At 41.3% G+C, this 22,306-nt stretch overlaps 1 protein-coding gene across 6 annotated transcripts in view; it reads left to right on the top strand.

Moving 5' to 3' along the window:
- LOC307032710 (general transcription factor II-I repeat domain-containing protein 2-like) overlaps window positions 1-22,306 on the top strand; it is a 56,679-nt gene that overhangs the window by 21,060 nt on the left and 13,313 nt on the right. For 2 of the 6 annotated variants that reach the window (XM_079670876.1, XM_079670875.1), the window contains one exon: window positions 9,788-18,530. In XM_079670876.1, coding sequence (XP_079527002.1) covers window positions 11,838-13,052 — 1,215 coding nt within the window. In that variant the 5' untranslated portion in view covers window positions 9,788-11,837 and the 3' untranslated portion in view covers window positions 13,053-18,530. Of the gene's footprint in view, window positions 1-8,136; window positions 21,883-22,306 lie in introns of those variants that run through there. The other 4 variants (XM_079670879.1, XM_079670878.1, XM_079670877.1 and 1 more) reach the window with 4 other exon arrangements.

Genomic DNA, 22,306 nt, shown 5'->3' with positions numbered 1-22,306 from the left:
GACGAGGACGGTGTGTCGGCGTTGTTCGACAGCGGTGCGGTATGCTAATGGTAACACGTCAAACATGCTCAATCACCTCCGAGTCAGTCTCAGTCCCCAGGGAGAGGGTGTTCTCGACGGCAGGTGACATAGTTACCGCCAACAGATCTGCTCTCACTACTGACAACGTAGACAAACTCATATTTTTGAAGAAAAACTTGAAAATAGAGTAAAGCTTGAGTACCTTTAGTTAGGCATAATGGCCTCACACACTCACAAGTTAATTACACATGTTAGTCATTGCCCCTAAAGTTACAGATTTTATTTAGTTTTATATTTATCATTGTATTTATTTTTATATTTTGACATCAGGAGATGTTATACAGTTCTGTATTGCCTTTTATTGATTTTGATTGAAACGCTTTCATTATAAATAATATGACCATCTGAGTGTGTGTGTTACTGTTTGTGGTTTGTTTTTAACTGTGTAGTACAGTTAATGATTCCAAATGTTAGAGTTCCTTATTTTCATACCAAAACTTGCACTACTGTTAAAAATAAATAACAGCAAAAATAAAAAATGTTTTGCTTTTCCTTGTTGTACCGAAACCGTACCGAACCGTGAGCCCCAAACCGGGGTATGAACCGAACCGTGACTTCTGTGAACCGTTACACCCCTAGTTATTTGTCATTTTAATTCCGACTTCACTCATTGGGAATACTGTAGCGGCAAAACTACTTCCTTTCATTCTGTTCTTTGATTGTGGCTGAAACATGTTGGAAGATTTTTATAGCAACTGGTTTATGTCCTGAATCCTCGATGTCTCCAAAGATCGGATCAGAAAGGACTCGTACATGTGTCTCAATGAATTTGACCAAGTCTATGAATTGAGCTCTGTTGTTTGAGGCTTCCATGATGTTATGAGCTTTGTTTCTCCATTGTTCCCTTAGTTTGTATGGCAACTTGAAGACAACCATTTTCATATTGGAGGGCATATCCAACTCCTGCATGTACTGATGTTCTTCCCTCACATTAGCACATCCACGCAGAAAAAAAGCATAGGCTTGTAGTGCTTTAATGTCTTCTGCCTCTGTTATTGTTGGCCAAGCTAAAGCCTTGACTATGTAAGCAGCAGCGATCTTGTACTCATTCCCAAAATGTTCTTGCAAAAGACCCTTTGCCACAATGTAGCCACGTTCTGGAGCCATGTGCTGGCAGCTACGAACCAGTTCCTGTGGCTGTCCTTTTGTGATCTGTTCTAAATAGTACAAGCAGCTTTGCTGGCTTTGTTTTCCACTCCTTGTTCAAATGCTTTAATGAAAGCCTTTTACTGAAACAGGTCTCCATCAAATATAGGAATGTCTCTTGGTAGAGACAGTAAACGTTGCTGGTGAACCAGTGCAGCTGTTATTTCATTTTGCTTTTGCATTATCGTGAATAAACCTTCAGGTGGAATTCTCTGATTTGCTGATGGTGATTTTCCTGTTGACTTTCCCATGCAGTTGATTCACCAGTTGTCAACCCATGTGATGTTCCCAGATATTTTATTTTGTACATAAGCATCTTCCTTAAATGCAAACTGCCTTTCAGCTTGCTTCCATGTCCATCTTTGTTGGTTTGCTGGAGGATATTTTCCTTGATGTGGAATCATACTCCTTTGCCAGGGGGTTAAGTATGTTTAACGATGCCAGTTTCATTCCATTTGTTGGTGCAAAAGAGGAACGTCGTGAATGTGAACCCTGTGGAACTGCTAGCCTAGCAGTAGATACAGCTAGCTCAGTTTCCAAATCAAGCTGTTCCTTTCTCCGCTTTAATTGTAGCTCCTGTTCCTCCAGTGCATGCCTCTCAGTTAAACCTGCCAAGCGAGCAACAATTGCAGCCTTTTCTGCTGCTATAATTTGTGCAGATGAAGTTGTACTTGACTTTGTACTGCTGTCACTTTTGTTTGAACATTTACCAACATTAGAAACACTGTCATCAGGATTGATTTCATCATTATTATCACCAGTACCTTTGGTTTGACCAACCCACACCTTGATTTGGACAATACATTCATCATTGAAAATCATTTTGGCTTTAAACCATTTTTCATGTCTTTCCCTTTCATCATGTGGCAATAAACCCATTGAAGTGTCTTGCATAGACCTGGCTTCAACACACAATTCAATATAACCATCAAGAGCATTTTGAACCTTAGCATGTTCACCATTTAACATCAAATCTTTTATATTTGTTCTTAATTTGCTAGCTTTATTTAGCTTAGCCTTTCTGCCATTTTGCAACCTCAAGTTTTTCCGCAAGTGCTTTGGCAGAGAGTTTAACTACCCGCTTAGTGCTTTGCGCATCACTACAGCTGGCCAAGCTATCCAGCTTGCCAGAGACGCGCTGTCAGCTGCTGGTACGTCCGCAGCGCTCTCCTCCATATTTGAATGTCTTAAAGTCAAACGGATTGTCACAAATCAATCAGTACAATGCAAGCGCTTATTGTTCATCCCTTTCACAACCAATGCATTGGAATTACGCCCTTATGTGTGCACACAACTTAATTCCTATGGCCATTTAAACCGGTTGTAGCACGCTACACATACAGTGGGGCAAAAAAGTATTTACTCAGACACCAATTCTGCAAGTTCTCCCACTTAAAAAGATGAGAGGCCTGTAATTTTCATCCTAGGTATACCTCAACTATGAGAGACAAAATGAGAAAAAGAAATCCAGAAAATCACGGTCTGATTTTTAAAGAATTTATTTGCAAATGATGGTGGAAAATAAGTATTTGGTCAATAATAAAAGTTCATCTCAATACTTTGTTATATACCCTTTGTTGGCAATGACAGAGGTCAAACGTTTTCTGTAAGTCTTCACAAGGTTTTCACATACTGTTGCTGGTATTTTGGCCCATTCCTCCATGCAGATCTCCTCTAGAGCAGTGATGTTTTGGGGCTGTCGCTGGGCAACACGGACTTTCAACTCCCTCCAAAGATTTTCTATGGGGTTGAGATCTGGAGACTGGCTAGGCCACTCCAGGACCTTGAAATGCTTCTTACGAAGCCACTCCTTCGTTGCCCGGGCGGTGTGTTTGGGATCATTGTAATGCTGAAAGACCCAGCCACGTTTCATCTTCAATGACCTTGCTGATGAAAGGAGGTTGTCACTGAAAATCTCACGATACATGGCCCCATTCATTCTTTCCTTTACACGGATCAGTCGTCCTGGTCCCTTTGCAGAAACACAGCCCCAAAGCATGATGTTTCCCCCCCCCATGTTTCACAGTAGGTGTTCTTTGGATGCAACTCAGCATTCTTTCTCCTCCAAACACGTCTTGTTGAGTTTTTACCAAAAAGTTCTATTTTGGTTTCATCTGACCATATGACATTCTCCCAATCCTCTTCTGGATCATCTAAATGCTCTCTAGCAAACTTCAGACGGGCCTGGACATGTACTGGCTTAAGCAGGGGGACACGTCTGGCACTGCAGGATTTGAGTCCCTGGCGGCGTAGTGTGTTACTGATGGTAGCCTTTGTTACTTTGGTCCCAGCTCTCAGCAGGTCATTGACTAGGTCCCCCCGTGTGGTTCGGGGATTTTTGCTCACTGTTCTTGTGATAATTTTGACCCCACGGGGTGAGATCTTGCGTGGAGCCCCAGATCGAGGGAGATTATCAGTGGTCTTGTATGTCTTCCATTTTCTAATAATTGCTCCCACAGTTGATTTCTTCCCACCAAGCTGCTTACCTATTGCAGATTCAGTCTTCCCAGCCTGGTGCAGGTCTACAATTTTGTTTCTGGTGTCCTTTGACAGCTCTTTGGTCTTGGCCATAGTGGAGTTTGGAGTGTGACTGTTTGAGGTTGTGGACAGGTGTCTTTTATACTGATAACGAGTTCAAACCGGTGCCATTAATACAGTTAACAAGTGGAGGACAGAGGAGGCTCTTAAAGAAGAAGTTACAGGTCTGTGAGAGCCAGAAATCTTGTTTGTTTGTAGGTGACCAAATACTTATTTTACCGAGGAATTTACCAATTAATTCATTGAAAATCCTACAATGTGATTTTCTGGATTCTTTTCTTCTCATTCTGTCTCTCATAGCTGAAGTGTATCTAGGATGAAAATTACAGGCCTCATCTTTTTAAGTGGGAGAACTTGCACAATTGGTGGCTGACTAAATACTTTTTTGCCCAACTGTACCTCCTGTCGTTGCCCATTCTTGTGGGATATCTAAAACTGTGCCACGTCAACAGGGATCCGCTTCTTGACTCACACGTTAAAAACCATCCAAATAAAGCTCTGTAAGCGCTGATTTCTTTGCCTTCCTTGGCCGATTTATTTGCTTCCATATATTTAAACAAACAAAATAAACAAAATAATCTGTGTAACGTGAGGTCAAAGACTGTTCCGATTCCCCGTTCATTGCTGGTGACCATTTCCTCCTCACGCTCAGTCCCACCCCTTCCTTATATAACAGGGATGGCTCGCAGTAAATCAAAGTTTTTCTCCAAATATTGAATTCGGTACTAATACATAAATGGAAAGAATATATTAAGATCTAAATTAATACACTCATTGTCAACACAGAGAATGGCTCTAACACCTCCTTAGATGAACGTAGTTCCGTGACAAACGGCGAAAAGCTTCCCGGCACCATTCACCGCGTTGCTCCTGTTGCCTTCCTGTTCAGCAGATGAGCAAACGAGTTGTCGCCGTCCTCCTCTCGGCGTCAGGTGGCTGATAACAGCTGAGCAGCCGGCGTGTTGTTTTCCTCCTCTCGGCGTCCGGTAGAAGGTGAGCAGCCGCTCTCAGCGTTCGATAAACGCAACGAAAAATGTCGTCTTGTGTAACTCCAAAAAAGGCTAGTTTTTGACTATATGTAGAGGCTAAGCCAACGCTTTAGGCCTCTGAGGATCCGCTTTGTGGGGGTAATTGACGCACACAAGTTTGCTGCCGAATAAAGGTCAGAAACAAAGTGTCCAGTTCGAAACAGTCCATTTATTTTCACTTTTACTGGTTTCCATTTTACTTGCTTCTTTCCATATTCACCACACGATATTACCGTTTACACAATACCTTTGCTTTGCTTGTAATCCCGTGTTTGTGTGTGTGCTTCGTGTGTGTGTGTTCTCCGTCTGTGGTCAAAAACTGTATGGCCTTCCGGCGGAACCTCTCACCACCAAACATGGGTTCCTACCTTTATACCCACAGATGTTAATTGGCTCCTACACCTGTTTTCGTTCTTCAATGAAACAAATAATTGTTCAATAAAATAATTAAAACTTGTTCTGTTCTACTTTAAAAAAAAAAAAAATGTGTTGAAATGTCATGTTTTTTGTTTAATTTTGCATCGAATATTTCCAAAATTCCCTAGCTTAAATTCCCATGGAAACTTTCCGGAAATTTACCGGAAACGTTCCGCCCCTTTGCAACCCTAGTTATTATCCAAAGCGAATGTAAACTTGAATAATGTACATCATTTGAATGTAATGATTAAGTTGATTGTTGTTTGTGGAAGCTCCAGTGAATGAGCCCCATTAACTGAGTTTTAAACATCACTTTAAATGGAAGATTTAAAGTGATGTTTAAATCTTCCATTTAGGCCCCGCCCACTCGATCGGATCGGCGATCGGTATCGGCCAATACTGATTCCGGCGATCGGCCCCAAAATTGGCGATCAGAGCATCCCTAATAGTCTTTGGTAACAGTAGTTATTTCATCTGGTGAACCTTCCTGAAAAATGTCCCAATCTGTCCAATCAAAACAGGCTTTCAACTGTTCCCTACTTTCATTTGCCCATGTCCTTATTACTTTCTTTTCTGGTTGACTTCCCTTCAGTTTGGTCTTATACACTGGTATCATATTCACAACATTATGATCAGAGTTCAGTATTGGTGGTCTGTATTTAGACACATAATAGGTTTCTCAATACTCAAATTTCCCCTCCTCGGTCATCCGGTAGTGACCCGGTAATGAATTTCAGCGCGCCATTTTGAAGGACATGTCATTTCTCTAAATAAGGATCGAGCATCGAGGAGGCTCTCTGGGGGAGCTCTAACCGAGGAGACACTGATGGGTCCTCCACGGATGCATTTCCGGGAACGGTGGAGGCGTGACGCACGGCCGGACTTATCTCAGCCAATGACAGCTCTGCATGCATCCTCTGGATATTATTTTAGAAACTGCTTTCATCGCGACACGATATTTCCAGAGAGAACAGCTGTGAGGTCCGTGCAGAAAGCAGAGCAGTGTGTATAATATATATCACTCAGTATAACAGGCCTACTCTCTTTATTTGCTTTAGTTGATATATTTTTAGAAGACCATTTAGTGCTTCACAATACATAATAAAATACACAACGGCTGTAGCCTGATTATGCTTTACGAGCTGTAGTAGGTGTGTGTGGTACAGTGTGTAGGTGCGTGTTGTACAGTGTGTGTGTGTTGTACAGTGCGTACGGCGGACAGACGGGTCTCAGTTGGTTTGGTGTCCTTTGCTTACTTTTAATAGCCTACTTGTTAATACAACTTTTGGCCTGTAATTTCAATTCCCCATTTCAGCGACCAGAGAGAGGGGGGGATATATCCAGTCTCTGATTGTGTTACGTTATTATGAGAGTGCTCTCATACTTGTTTGATTCTGAAATTGTATATATTTATATAAATATATGTGTATTTGTCCGCATCTGTAGCCTGTTATTGTCTCATTATACCGCACTGTGAATGAATCAAAGTAAATATATACTGTATATATAAGTCGCTGCTGTGCCTCCTGTCATCATTAATGGACGTTTCTTTAAAATGACCGCTCAGAGGAGAGGAGTTCTCATTTCTCTAACCGCCTGCTGCTTCCCCTCCTCTCTCCTCGGTTCCGCTCCTCGGTCCTCCGCTCGCATCTCCTGTGGGCGGGACTAAGTCTCGATGAGGGGAGTCGAGGAGGGGAAATGTAAGAATTGAGAAGCCTCTAGTGTCCTCTCCCGCTGGGAGGCACATAAACAACAAACGGTAAAATACACCCGAATTTTCTAGGCAGATAAAAGGGTCTTAACGTCATGCCGAGAATTTCTACGTTGGGATTGCAGGTTTTACATTTTACTGAGTATGATCGGAACCACAGATCATTAATATACACACAAATACCGCCTCCTCTGGTTTCCCCCGAGTTCGCATCACTGTCTGCTCGAATAAGGGTGAATCCAGGTACTTCAAAGAGAGATTCAGGCTTTGTAGATTGTAGCCAACTTTCTGTGAAATATAACAAAGAGGCCTCAAGAAATTCATGACAGTACCTTGTGTATGTCCTTAGTGTGTCCACGTTGTTGCTCAATGAGCGCAGGTTTGTGAGAATGATGGATGGAAGTGGTGGCCGGCTGAATCTCCGCCGTAGGCGATTCTGAACGCCTCCCCTCCTTCCTCATCTCTTTTTCCTGGTGTTTCTAACCGGCTCCCGAGGGATTTCATCCAATATCGAAGAGCACAGGTGGCTTGGTGTATTCGTAGGAAGCCGATCCCATTGTAGCTCTAGCATAGCCTCGCGGCTGTAGCAGCATAGAGGCCGGGGCTCCTCGCCTGTTCGTGGTGTCACTCAGGTGTGTCTTGCAAAGTTGAATGGCCAGACATGGTCTGCAGAAGGCACATGTAATCCACAGGATCAAAAGCATGGTCTCTCAAAATGACATTTCATACAGACACCACAAAGTTTAGACAATAATTAGACCAAAAAACTAAAACAAAACACGACGAACGGAGCATACTGAGACTCGCAGTGACAGGATGATGTCTCCCTCTGTCTCCTGTATACCAGGTGTGGGAGTAAGTCATCCATGTGCAAGCCTCAAGTTACTGGGGTGAGAGTCAAGCAAGTCAAGCCCTACGAAATCCTGATGAATAACCCCAGTTTCCGCATTTAAATCAGTTAAAAGACAGTGGTTATGAAACTAGGGTTTTATTTTCAACATTAACAACAATGAAGAGTGAGGCTCTGCAATCATAAAACGGGTAATAGGGGGAGTGTGTGTGTGTGTGTGTGTGTGTGTGTGTGTGTGTGTGTAAAAAACGTAGCAGCCTGTGGTCGCTCGTTAGCTGTTCTTATGAAGGTAAACACAGTGAAGGCGCAGCTGGTGCTGCTCTTCTGAGATTCTGCTGAGTTAGAGATTTCATGAAGTGAAGGAGGTTTTCCTTCTATAAAACAGCTGTGGGCAGCAGATACTGAGTCACAGACATGAATACATAGTAGTGCTGGGGGAAACGATTATTTTGAAAACGATTAATCGGGCGATTATTTAATCGATTAGTTGACTAATCTAACGATTATTTTTCTGTTGTTCGATTTATAAAAAACATAATGTATCTCAAATAAATACCAAAAAACATTACTTCATTCATGACAACTGCGCACCAGCTTACGTGCAGCCCTGGCCTGGACATTGCTTGGCTCCGTTAGTTGACATACATTGATACTATAAGCTGACTAGCGTTAGTCTAATGTTATGTTTGACTCGTAAACGACCACAACATGAGTTAGCTCTCTGTGCAGTTTGTTCGTTCCGGGTTAGTAGCGGCTAGATAGCGGTGTTCTGCAGACGTAAACTAGCTACCATTCCAGCCAACATTAAATGCGGACAAACGTTAACTAACACACAGCTGGCGCTGCTAGCTAGGTAGCTAACATTAACTACTAACCAACCAAGCACGAACAAACTGCACAGAGAGCTATAAGATAGTTAGCACTACCGAAGTGCACAGAGCTCAAGCTGCAAAACACACTAGGGCTGTTCCTATTTATGAATATGCTTTCATTTTGAAGAGGTAGCGCTGTTGACAGGAAGTTGTTGTTGCTATGGAAACAACGTGACAGAGATTAACGGAGAAAAGTAATATCTACATATAAAGACGGAGAAAGTAAACGATAAAGTTTATGGTTAAGTGTTAGCACCCCCCGAACAAGCTCTTACGTTGATATTGGAGATGTCAATAAATTCAATTTGAAAGACCTAGGGCGAGATGTTTTTGTTTGGGCGCTTTTTACAGGGCTTCGTGCGCAATCCTGTGAGGAGGAGGTGGTAGCCGTTTCAGTCTCCATAGTGTTTAAAGTGCGATTGCGAACTGCTTGTTGTTGTTTTGGGTGACCCACGTGTGTGTGGTGATGCGTCGACGCGGAAATATGTCGTCGACGATATTTTGAAGTCGACGCATCGCTACAGCACTAATACATAGGTCAAGGCAGACTGGTTCACAGACTCTCCTGTTTTGCCGATCCGGTGCTTGAACAAATAACTCTAGACCCCTGGCTGAAATGTCCCTAAAATGAAGTCCGAGTTTGAAATATATCTCAAATAATGTATGTATTTCCCCACATAAACATAACAGTCTGCAATGTGCGCTCCACTTCCTACTTACTACTGCGAACGAGATACTTTCTCTTTTCTTTTTTTTCCATTGCCCTCTAGGGGCTTAGTACAATGCAAATATTTTATTTTAAAAAGTAAAGTCCTTTCGAGTCATCTGTCTCAAGCCTAAGTCAAGTCTCAAGTCATGAATTCAAAGTCAAGTCGAGTCTTTTATCAATGTTAGTCAAGCAAGTCTCAAGTCAAAAAATATGCAAGTACAGTCATGTGAATCGAGTCCCCCACCTCTGGTATATACTTTGGTTAGAATATTGCTATATTACTGTATCAAATATAATACAAATATAATAAACAAACAGTTGATAAGTAGTATTTTCTTAACTCAAGGTTTATATTAAGTGAGTTTTTATTGTGTTAACTTGTCTATTTATGCTTTTTAGATTGACTTTCTCTCTTTCTCTGTCCGTCTGTTCTAGAAACCGAAAGGAAGAGAGAGATGTCACAGCTGTCAGCAATGTGACAAATCCTTTACAACATCTGAACATTTAAAGAGCCACCTGCGTATTCACACGGGAGAAAAACCGTACAGCTGTGAAGAGTGTGGGACAACTTTCACTAGATCAAGTCATCTCAAAGGACATCAACGTATTCATACTGGAGAAAAACCTTACAGCTGTGAAGAGTGTGGGAAAACTTTCACTACATCAAGTTATCTCAAAAAACATCACCGTATTCATACTGGAGAAAAACCGTACAGCTGTGAAGATTGTGGGAAAACTTTCACTACATCAAGTGCTCTCACATTACATCGCCGTATTCATACTGGAGAAAAACCTTACAGGTGTGAAGAATGTGGGACAACTTTCACTACATCAGGTGCTCTCACATTACATCGCCGTATTCATACTGGAGAAAAACCGTACTGGTGTGAAGAGTGTGGGAAAACGTTCACTACATCAGGTGCTCTCACATTACATCGCCGTATTCATACTGGAGAAAAACCTTACAGCTGTGAAGAGTGTGGGAAAACGTTCACTAGATCAGATGCTCTCAAATCACATCTTCGTGTTCATACTGGAGAAAAACCTTACAGGTGTGAAGAATGTGGGACAACTTTCACTACATCAGGTGCTCTCACATTACATCGCCGTATTCATACTGGAGAAAAACCGTACTGGTGTGAAGAGTGTGGGAAAACGTTCACTACATCAGGTGCTCTCACATTACATCGCCGTATTCATACTGGAGAAAAACCTTACAGGTGTGAAGAATGTGGGAAAACGTTCACTAGATCAGGTGCTCTCACATTACATCGCCGTATTCATACTGGAAAAAAACCGTACAGCTGTGAAGAGTGTGGGACAACTTTCACTAGATCAAGTCATCTCAAAGGACATCAACGTATTCATACTGGAGAAAAACCTTACAGCTGTGAAGAGTGTGGGAAAACTTTCACTACATCAAGTTATCTCAAAAAACATCACCGTATTCATACTGGAGAAAAACCGTACAGCTGTGAAGATTGTGGGAAAACTTTCACTACATCAAGTGCTCTCACATTACATCGCCGTATTCATACTGGAGAAAAACCTTACAGGTGTGAAGAATGTGGGACAACTTTCACTACATCAGGTGCTCTCACATTACATCGCCGTATTCATACTGGAGAAAAACCGTACTGGTGTGAAGAGTGTGGGAAAACGTTCACTACATCAGGTGCTCTCACATTACATCGCCGTATTCATACTGGAGAAAAACCTTACAGCTGTGAAGAGTGTGGGAAAACGTTCACTAGATCAGATACTCTCAAATCACATCTTCGTGTTCATACTGGAGAAAAACCTTACAGGTGTGAAGAATGTGGGACAACTTTCACTACATCAGGTGCTCTCACATTACATCGCCGTATTCATACTGGAGAAAAACCGTACTGGTGTGAAGAGTGTGGGAAAACGTTCACTACATCAGGTGCTCTCACATTACATCGCCGTATTCATACTGGAGAAAAACCTTACAGCTGTGAAGAGTGTGGGAAAACGTTCACTAGATCAGATGCTCTCAAATCACATCTTCGTGTTCACACACTCTTAAAACCATAGTGGTGTTAAGAGTGTGGGAAAACTTTTACTTAATGTTTTCACCTTAAAGTCCATGAGCGAGTTTCACTGTTCATTAATCTGCCGAGTAGTTTCTCCAATAATCTGTTTGTTTAATAAAATGTTGTGACTTTAAACTTTGATTGGGATGTTTTTGATAGTTCCTGTTGAGTTAGCAGTCTGTTTTGGTCTAAAAGAACCAATGATTCATGTATCTAGAACAGACGTGTCAAACTCAAGGCCCGCGGGCCAAATGTGGCCCGCCACGTCATTTTATGTGGCCCGCGAGAGCTTAATAGGTCTGATTGTCTAAAAATAAATAAGTCAAATGCGTGCAGTGACCAAAAACTACATTTCCCACAATACATGCCGATTATGTTACCCGTGAAGTGACGGCATCCCGCCACTAGACTGCAGTGTTTCCACATCGATGCGATTTTCCCAACAAGTGGAATTGAGAAATACAAATAATGATCCCAAAATGTCCAGGAAGAGAAAAATTGATGCAGATGGAAGGGTGTTTCAAGAAAGATGGGAAGGCGAATACATGTTTGTGCTTCAAGGAGAAAAACCGGTATGTCTTTTGTGTTATGAGGCGGTGGCGGTTGTCAAAGAGTACAATCTACGTCGGCATTTTGAGACCAAACACGGAGGTAAGTATGCCAAATTTAGCCATCAAGAAAAACAACAAATTGCCCAAGAATTAAAAGGCAAACTGCGATCGCAGCAGAATGTGTTCGCGAAAGCCACAACCAAAAACAACGCGGCAGTGAAAGCTAGCTTTGTTGTGGCTGAAGAAATCGCCCGCGCTTCAAAGTCTTTTTCAGAGGGAGCGTTTTTGAAGCAGTGCATGCTGAAGGTCTGTGAGCAGGTGTGTCCCGACCAGATACAGACTTTTAAAAATGTCAGTTTATCAAGAAACACCATCGCGGACCGAGTTAAGGAACTAGCAGGAAACCTGGCAACACAGCTGGCCGAAGAGACACGCAGCTACATAGCTTTTTCATTAGCTGTTGATGAAAGCACAGACAACACGGATACAGCGCAGCTATCTATTTTTATTAGAGGCGTGAAGTCGGACCTCTCTGTCACTGAGGAGCTGTTGGATGTGGCTGCCATGCATGGGACCACAACGGGACGGGACATTTTTGATGCGGTGGAGAAGTCCGTCAGTAAAAACGCATTGCCCTGGGAAAACTTGGTGGGATTAACTACAGACGGTGCACCTGCAATGTGTGGAAGAAAAGTGGGCTTGGTTGGACTAATGAAGGAGAAAATGCAAGAAAGTAACTGTCACACGCCTCTGATAACGTATCATTGCATTATCCATCAAGAAGCTTTGTGCGGGAAGGTGCTGGGGATGGATGGTATAGTGACCACGGTCATGAAGACAGTGAACTTCATTCGGGCGCGTGGCCTGAATCATCGTCAGTTCCAGCTGTTCTTGCAGGAGATGGGCTCGGAGCACGGAGACGTGCCGTACCATACAGAAGTAAGGTGGCTGAGTTGCAGCCTGCGGTCGCTCGCTAGCTGTTCTAATGAAGGTAAACACAGTGAAGGCACAGCTCTTTGCGGCTGGTACTGCTCTTCTGTGATTCTGCTGAGTTACACGCTACTGCCTCCTGGTGCTGCAGAGATTTCATGAAGTGAAGGAGGTTTTTCTTCTATAAAACAGCTGTGGGCAGCAGATACTGAGTCACAGACTCTCCTGTTTTGCCGATCTGGTGCTTGAACAAATAACTCTACACCCCTGGTCGAAATGTCCCTAAAATGAAGTCCGAGTTTGAAATATATCTCAAATAATGTATGTATTTCCCCACATAAAGATAACAGTCTGCAATGAAACGGCTGTCTCCTGTGCGCTCCACTTCCTACTTACTACTGCGAACGAGATACTTTCTCTTTTCTTTTTTTTCCATTGCCCTCTAGGGGCTTAGTACAATGCAAATATTTTATTTTAAAAAGTAAAGTCCTTTCGAGTCATCTGTCTCAAGCCTAAGTCAAGTCTCAAGTCATGAATTCAAAGTCAAGTCGAGTCTTTTATCAATGTTAGTCAAGCAAGTCTCAAGTCAAAAAATATGCGAGTCAAGTCATGTGACTCGAGTCAAGTCATGTGACTCGAGTCCCCCACCTCTGGTATATACTTTGGTTAGAATATTGCTGTATTACTGTATCAAATATAATAAACACAAACAGTTGATAAGTAGTATTTTGTTAACTCAAGGTTTATATTAAGTGAGTTTTTATTGTGTTAACACACACATGCTTTTTAGATTGACTTTCTCTCTTTCTCTGTCCGTCTGTTCTAGAAACCGAAAGGAAGAGAGAGACGTCACAGCTGTCAGCAATGTGACAAATCCTTTACAACATCTGAACATTTAAAGAGCCACCTGCATATTCACACGGGAGAAAAACCGTATAGCTGTGAAGAGTGTGGGAAAACTTTCACTGCATCAGGTGCTCTCAAATCACATCAACGTATTCACACTGGAGAAAAACCTTACAGCTGTGAAGAGTGTGGGACAACTTTCACTACATCGGGTGCTCTCAAATCACATCAACGTATTCATACTGGAGAAAAACCGTACAGCTGTGAAGAGTGTGGGACAACTTTCACTAGATCAAGTGATCTCAAATCACATCACCGTATTCATACTGGAGAAAAACCTTACAGCTGTGAAGAGTGTGGGACAACTTTCACTACATCAGGTGCTCTTAAATCACATCAACGTATTCATACTGGAGAAAAACCGTACAGCTGTGAAGAGTGCCGGACAACTTTCACTAGATCAAGTGATCTCAAATCACATCAACGTATTCATACTGGAAAAAAACCTTACAGCTGTGAAGAGTGCCGGACAACTTTCACTACATCAAGTTATCTCAAAACACATCAACGTATTCATACTGGAGAAAAACCATACAGCTGTGAAGAGTGTGGGACAACTTTCACTACATCAAGTCATCTCAAAACACATCACCGTATTCATACTGGAGAAAAACCGTACTGGTGTGAAGAGTGTGGGAAAACGTTCACGAGATCAGATGCTCTCAAATCACATCTTCGTGTTCATACTGGAGAAAAACCATACAGCTGTGAAGAGTGTGGGGCAACTTTCACTACATCAAGTTATCTCAAAACACATCAACGTATTCATACTGGAGAAAAACCATACAGCTGTGAAGAGTGTGGGAAAACTTTCACTACATCAAGTAATCTCAAAACACATCACCGTATTCATACAGGAGAAAATCCGTACTGGTGTGAAGAGTGTGGGAAAACGTTCACTAGATCAGATGCTCTCAAATCACATCTTCGTGTTCACACACTCTTAAAACCATAGTGGTGTTAAGAGTGTGGGAAAAAAATGTCTTAAAGTATTCACCTTAAAGGCCATGAGCGAGTTTCACTGTTCATTAATCTGCCGAGTAGTTTCTCCAATAATCTGTTTGTTTAATAAAATGTTGTGACTTTAAACTTAGTTAGCAGTCTGTTCTGGTCTAAAAGAACCAATGATTCATGTATCTAGAACATATTTACGATGTTTTCAGTTTGATCCTATTCTCTTGTTGAAATGATCAGACTAGCAAAAATAAAATGGCCTTAGAAACAGACTCGCAACCCTGCATATCTGTTGTGTTTTGCAGCATATTATAAACATGTCATTCCCTTATTTTCAAATACCACAGGTTGTGTAGTGATGTATTTGAGGTGTACTGTCCACATTACAGATCTGAAGTCGTGCAGTCAATGTATGCAAAGTGTTAAGGACCTTGGTCTCTGAGACTCAAAAAGGCCTTTCTCGCCTACCTGTCCACTTTGCATACCTGAGATCCTGCAGTCATTTCTCAAAGATGGTGTGGCATATAGGGTGGTGCAATCTCCTGATAAGACTGTATTATAGTGGAAATCTGAAAACAAGATAACATTAGGATAATCAATTTATACAACCCAGGTCCAAATCTAACCACTGATATATTTAAAGAAATAGCAGGAAATAAACATAGGAAGGAAGTTTGGTGTGGTGATTTCAATGCACACAACAGTCTATGGGGCAGCAACCATACAGACAGTAACGGAAATATAGTGGAAGAAATGCTGGAGGAAAGAACACTGGTATGCCTTAATGATGGACATGGCACAAGAGTAGATGTACACAGGGGGAAAGTCTCATGCCTGGATCTGACATTAGTGTCAAACTGTTTGGTTCATACATGCAAATGGTTTGTTTTGAATAACTCCACTGTAGGAAGTGACCATTATCCAGTGCTTACTAAAATGAATAATAATGTATATATGCAGGAAGGAGGTGTAATAACCAGGCGGTGCTTTGCTAAAGCCGATTGGGGGAAATGTAGGATATGGTGTGAGGAGTCGGTATACCTGCTAACATCAGAGGGAAGCATAGAGGTCATTACAAGCCAAATAACATAACATATACTAAATGCAGCAGAGAACAGTATACCCAAAGCAACAACCAAGGGTAGGAAGAAAGTGGTGCCATGGTGGAATTAGGAATGCAGCAGGGCTAATAAAGAGCGGAGCAATGCATTTAGAGAATTAAAGAAAAACATGACACAAAATAATGTGATAGTTTCAAAGGAAAAGGGCAGCTGCTCGAAGGACAATCAAATATACACAAAAGAGAACATGGAGAGAATTGTGGTCTACCATTGGCAGAGGAGTAACATTAGGTGATGTCTGGTCCATGTTTAAGCAGATGAGTGGGAAAAGGAAATCCATTAACATTCCAGCTTTGGTTGATGGGGAGAGGCTGGCAGTGACAGATAAAGAGAAGGCAGATATGTTAGGAAGGACACTTGTAGCAGTACATAGTGGGGAGCATCTCAGTGATATCCATAGGCAGCAAAAACAGCAGTTACTAGCAGAGAAGGAGAACGTGAAGGAGAAGAGACAGGATAATAGGTCAGCTCTTGATGTGGAATTTACAATGTCAGAACTCAAAATAGCCTTACAAGGTACAGGATATACAGCTCCAGGACAAGACCAGCTATGTTATGCTATGTTTAGATAGTTACCTATGGAAACTATGAAAATGGTGCTGAGTCTTTTCAATAAAATCTGGAGAGAAGGAGATATGCCAAGTGTGTGGAAAACAGCAATCGTGCTACCATTCAATAAGCCAGTGAAAGATACAGCTAACCCCAGTAACTACAGACCAATAGCTCTTACATCACACCTATGTAAATGGATGGAAAAGATCATTGTCGGTAGGCTCTCACATGTACTGGAACAGAAAGGGCTACTGAGTAGTTTTCAGAGCGGATTTCGTAAAGGGCGGTCCACAATAGATGCGTTAGTAAGAGTGAGTAACGATTTGGAAAAAACATTGAAAATGAAAGAGATAATGGCAATAGTGTACTTTGACATTGAAAAGGCGTATGACTATGTGGAGGGATGGGCTACTGATCAAATTGGGTAGAATGGGTATTGGAGGGAGAATGTTCAATTGGGTAAGGGCCTTTTTAACAGACAGGACATTTAGAGTAAAGGTTGGAGCAGATATTTCCAATTATTTTGAAATAGGAAATGGTATTCCCCAAGGGAGTGCAGCCAGTCCAATATTATTTAACATCATGATTAATTATATATTTACATGCTTAGACACATGCATACAATCGGCTCTGTACGCAGATGATGGGGCTATTTGGATGAGGGGAAGAACTGCCCCATACGTAATGGAGAATATAGCTAGAGCGATTAAAAAAGTGGAAAGGTGGTCATATAACTGGGGATTCAAAATGTCAGAAAGCAAGTCATGCTACATGGTATTTACTAGGGATGCACCGAATATTCGGCCACCGAAAATAGTTAAAAAGGCCCTTTCGGTTTTCGGCCTAAAGTCAGAGAACAGGGTTACGTTGATCATACTCCGCTTATTTGTCCGGGTGTTTTGATTTCAAGTGGTGGAGTAATCCCGAAGTGGTGAAAGTCTTTGCAGTTACACCCCCTCGAGAAATGTCAGCTGAACACGTTTTACAAATCGCAATCTGCGGCTCTTTCTCTGATATTATAAAATATCTCCAAGAAGCAGACATGTTAGGCTTGTTTGAGATGCGTTGCGGCTCGCCTCGAAAGTAGACGAGAATAGCCGATCGCAGCCGGGGGAGGTCTCAAAAAGCTCGCCTGAAGTCTATTGTTGTTGCACAGATTACAGGTACTGAGACAACGAAATGCAGTTTAGCTTCTAACCAGGAGTGCAACAAGCAGTAAAGTGAAAAGTAATGTACACAATCTAGAATAAAATATAGAATGAATTGAATGATGAATAAACAGTGAGGGGTATGAATACACACAGCAGCCTGTGAGCAGTATGAACATGCTAAGATGTATAAAGTATGAAAACGGTAAGCAGTGCAAGTATAGTATAACATATGTAGATATTAATTTCATGATAAACATTGTGGAACACTGATGAAAAATGTTAATGGAGGGGGCGACGTAAAACTGACACCAAACAACAACAGACTTTTGCCGAGCCAATTGGAGAGCTTCATCAGCAGCACGGGGTAAAACCCACCAATGAGCACTCAGCTGGAGATAACAGCGAGTCCTTTCCCATCAAGCATTTTGCTTCCGCAGCCCGTGGAGAGGAACTGCGCCCCCGCGCCTCGCTCTCAAGGCTGCGGGCGTGTTTGTCCCGCGAGATTTCAACGTCTCATGTGATCGAGCCTCCAGAGCAAGTCGGACAAAATGACTAACCATCATGCAATGTACGAACAAGACGTTGATCGAAATTGCGCAGGTCTGCGCAGGTCTCGCTTGTCTCAAACAAGCCTGTTGGCTGTGAGCCAGCCGCGAGCATGGTCGCGCGCCGTGCTTGTCGCCGCGTTTTGATTACGTCATCACAACAACACGTTAGGTTACCAAACTTATCGGTGCATTTGTTGTTGTTGAAGGCCTGGCTGTTACAGTCTTTATTTACACTATTTTGTTGTAGGCCTACTGGCCTAGATGTTTATGCAGTTTTAAAGCACCTTGGCTTTGTTCTGAATGCACTTTGTTGTAGTTATCCTACAGAGAAAAGAAAATGCACTTGACTTGGAATGAATGTACTGTATGCATTCAAAAGTGCTGAATAAATGTTTTATGGACCCATAATAGTGATTATTATTTAACTTAAGTTTTGCCATAATCATGTCTTTTTCCATAATCAGGTAGCTGAACAACATTGGTAAAAAATGTATACATTATATATATTTCTATTAATCATTTTCGGCATTCGGTTTTCGGCCAACTGTTTCCTATTTTCGTTATCGGCTGTGTATTGGAGCGATAAAGTCATCCCCTATCAATGCAGTTCTGATAGAAGCACGAGAGACGCCTCTGGAGATCAGAAGAGAGAGGCTTGCTCTGTCATACTGGGTCAGGCTACAAGGAAGTGGAGAAGAAAATATTTCAAACAGAATATTACAGGATTGCTGGGAATATGCAAAATTACAGGGACGTGGGTTTGGCTGGATGAGTAAGGAAAGAACGAGGGCATATGGAGTGGAGAATATCACCTCTGCCAAAGCAACCTCATTTAGCAGTGTTCCCCCATGGCTGTTCCCAGAAGCTAAAATAGATGTGAGTATTGTAGAAAGGAAAAAAGAGTGGCAAATAAATGAAGTGGGAATTAAAACGAGTATCTGAACGAAAAGTACTACAATTACCTCAAAATGTATACAGATGGTTCTAAGAACAAGGAAGAGTGTGTTGGAGTTGGCATATACATCCCAGACTTTAAAATATCTATTTTAAAAAGAACGTCTGATCAATTATCAGTGTATACAGCAGAAATGCTTGCTGTAATAATAGGATTGCAGTGGGTTGAAGAGGTCAGACCAGATAGGGTGGTTATATGTACAGATTCATTGTCCATATTACAAAGCATACAATCAACAACAACAACTAGGGAAGACATTCTCATAGAACTGAATCAGAGCCTGTTAAGAATGCACAGAAGCGGCATAGATCTGCAGTTCTGCTGGGTGCCTGCTCATGAGGGGGTGAAAGGGAACAAGTGTGCTGATAAATTACTAAAAAGTGCACTACAAAAGCAAATAACATTACCAGTTCAACTTGGAGAAGGAGAAGGAAAAGCAGTAATTAAGAAGAAAGGGATGGAGATCTGGCAGAAAGAAAGACCAGAAAGGCAAGGACTATCACAAAGTACAAAAGACAATTACAATTAATATTCATAAAGAAAGAAATAGAAGGGAGGAAATCATGATGACTAGACTCCGAATAAATCACACGGCTTTGAATAGTACGCTGTATATCATGGGGGAAAGTGACAGTAACAAGTGTGGGAACTGTGCAGTAAAAGAAGATGTAGAACATATATTGTTACATTGTGACATCTATAAAGCTGAAAGAGAAAAACTAAAGGATGAAGTTTTAGAGGCAGAGAGGGAGTGGAGTGTGGTTGGTGTTTTGGGAACAAAAGGAGAGGGAGTAAGAGCTACCAGAAAGGCACTGTTTCAATTCTTGAGTGAAACTGGGGTAGGAAAAAGAATTTAACATTAGGTCAGGAAAGAACATAGATTTGTTTTTTGTTTTATTTATTTCATGATTGTATTGATTTATTGATTTATTTTAATTTAATTTTGATTAGAGCATAAGTTAAAGAGTTGGAATGATGTGATGATACATACTCATGTACAGTAGGTGGCGGTATGCACCTTTTAAGGTGTTTGCAATCCGCTAAAAAGCAAGAGAAGAAGAAGAAAAGCAAGAGAAGAAGAAGAAGAATAATAAACCGAGAGAAGAAGAAGAAGAAGAAGAAGAAGAAGAAGAAGAAGAAGAAGAAGAAGAAGAAGAAGAAGAAGAAGAAGAAGAGGAGGAAGAAGAAGAAGAAGAGGTGGTGGTGAGTGGATTAAACACACGCAGAGGTTTCATTAAGTGTATTTACACCTGTTTGCTTAGTTTACAGTTAATCACGAATCAGAAGTTATCTTTTTTAACACAGCTGTAATATTGGAAGAAAGAAACTCACAAAAAAACTTTAAAATGTGCGCCAAAAATATTCTCAAATTATCTTTAAATAAAGGCTAAAAGCTATTGGCTAACAGCTCAAGTCTAAAAGCCATCGGCTAACAGCTACAGTCTAAAAGCTAAAGTCTAACATGCAACGTCTAAAAGCTATCGGTTAACAGCTAAAGTCTTAAAGCTAACGGCTAACAGCTAACAGCTACAGTTATTATTCCAGTTCGGCTCTGGGTGAGTAACAGTTGATTTGTAATGCTAAGCTGACTTTATTTTAGTTATTTATTGCACCAGTTGTCTTTAAGACAGTTTGAGTTGTTGTGTTGGTGCTCTTTACCATAGATATAGTTTTAAATATATGCTTATTTTTCCCATTGAAGTTTTCAATATATAGCATTTTTCCCATTGAAATGAATGGGGTTCTTCAGTTAGCAGCTAACGCTAAGCTAAGCGACGGTTTAGCTCATTAGATAAATACATATACTTTATTAAAATAATTATTTACCTTAAACTTAGAAATGATTGTGTCACAGCAGAAGTGTTTTCAGGCATTACGCAAGTTAAGCATATTTAAAAGATACAATAAGATATAATAAAAATGAAGCATTAGCAGCAAGTTTACACACGGGACACATATCACTAGAGTATCTAAAGAATACACAATATACAGAAAATACTGTATACATAGAGTACATTAAACAGTCTTACTTGCTAATGTTTGCTTTCTGTGTTAACTTAGTGATAGTTAATGACACAGATAGCGTTATAACCGTGGTTCAAACAACCGTTAATGTCACTTTCTATGTGAATAAAGTCATTTTAATCAAATAAAAGTGAACAAACTGTAAGTTAGAATGTAAGTTGCTACACAGATTATGATGAATTATATCTAAATATTTGTATTGTATTAATAATAATTTATACAGAAAACCAACTTGTTATCGTAATGGTTAAAGTCATTTGCATGTAATGTTAATAACTATCTGACCTTTCTATCATTTTCTCCTCTGCTTAACATCACATTTACTAAATGGATCAATTTGGAACATGTTTACGTCTCAGCAGCATAGATGAGACAAGGCACTGCACATGATGTGATAAAACAATAAATATAAACATCTAAAAATGGAACATATCATTGAATAAACTTTTTGAATTCCTCATCTTCACTCCTGACAGTTTCCCACCTGAAGCAGCTCTTTGGTCTTCATCAGGACCCAGTGTCCCCAGAGAGGACCTGAAGCAGCTCTGTGGTCTTCATCAGGACCCAGTGTCCCCATAGAGGACCTGAAACAGCTCTGTGGTCTTCATCAGGACCCAGTGTCCCCAGAGAGGACCTGAAGCAGCTCTGTGGTCTTCATCAGGACCCAGTGTCCCCAGAGAGGACCTGGAGCAGCTCTGTGGTCTTCATCAGGACCCAGTGTCCCCAGAGAGGACCTGAAGCAGCTCTGTGGTCTTCTCAGTGTTTCCAGCTTAAAAGAAGGTGTGTGTGTGTGTGTGTGTGTGTGTGTGTGTGTGTGTGTGTGTGTGTGTGTGTGTGTGTGTGTGTGTGTGTGTGTGTGTGTGTGTGTGTGTGTGTGTGTGTGTGTGTGTGTGTGTGTGTGTGTGTGTGTGTGTGTGTGTGTGTGTGTGTGTGTGTGTGTGTGTGTGTGTGTGTGTGTGTGTGTGTGTGTGTGTGTGTGTGTGTGTGTGTGTGTTAGGTAACTCCTTTATGTTACAGGATGAATCCTCAGTTTATTGACTTGTTGTTTCTAGTCTCCTCCTGACTTACAGAGTCCTGGAGCTGTGAGTTTCTCCTCTTCAGTGAAGCAGCTTTATTACTGTCTCCTGTTGTCGCAGACAAAGTAGCATTACATGGAAATATTCAAGTAAAGTAAAAGTACCTCTAAATAGTACTTAAGTACAGT

This window comes from Notothenia rossii (genome assembly GCF_949606895.1).
Source record: "Notothenia rossii genome assembly, chromosome: 3".
Lineage (NCBI taxonomy): Eukaryota > Metazoa > Chordata > Actinopteri > Perciformes > Nototheniidae > Notothenia > Notothenia rossii.
The sequence above is the reverse complement of the archived record's forward strand: the minus strand, read 5'-3'. Positions and strand labels throughout refer to the sequence as shown.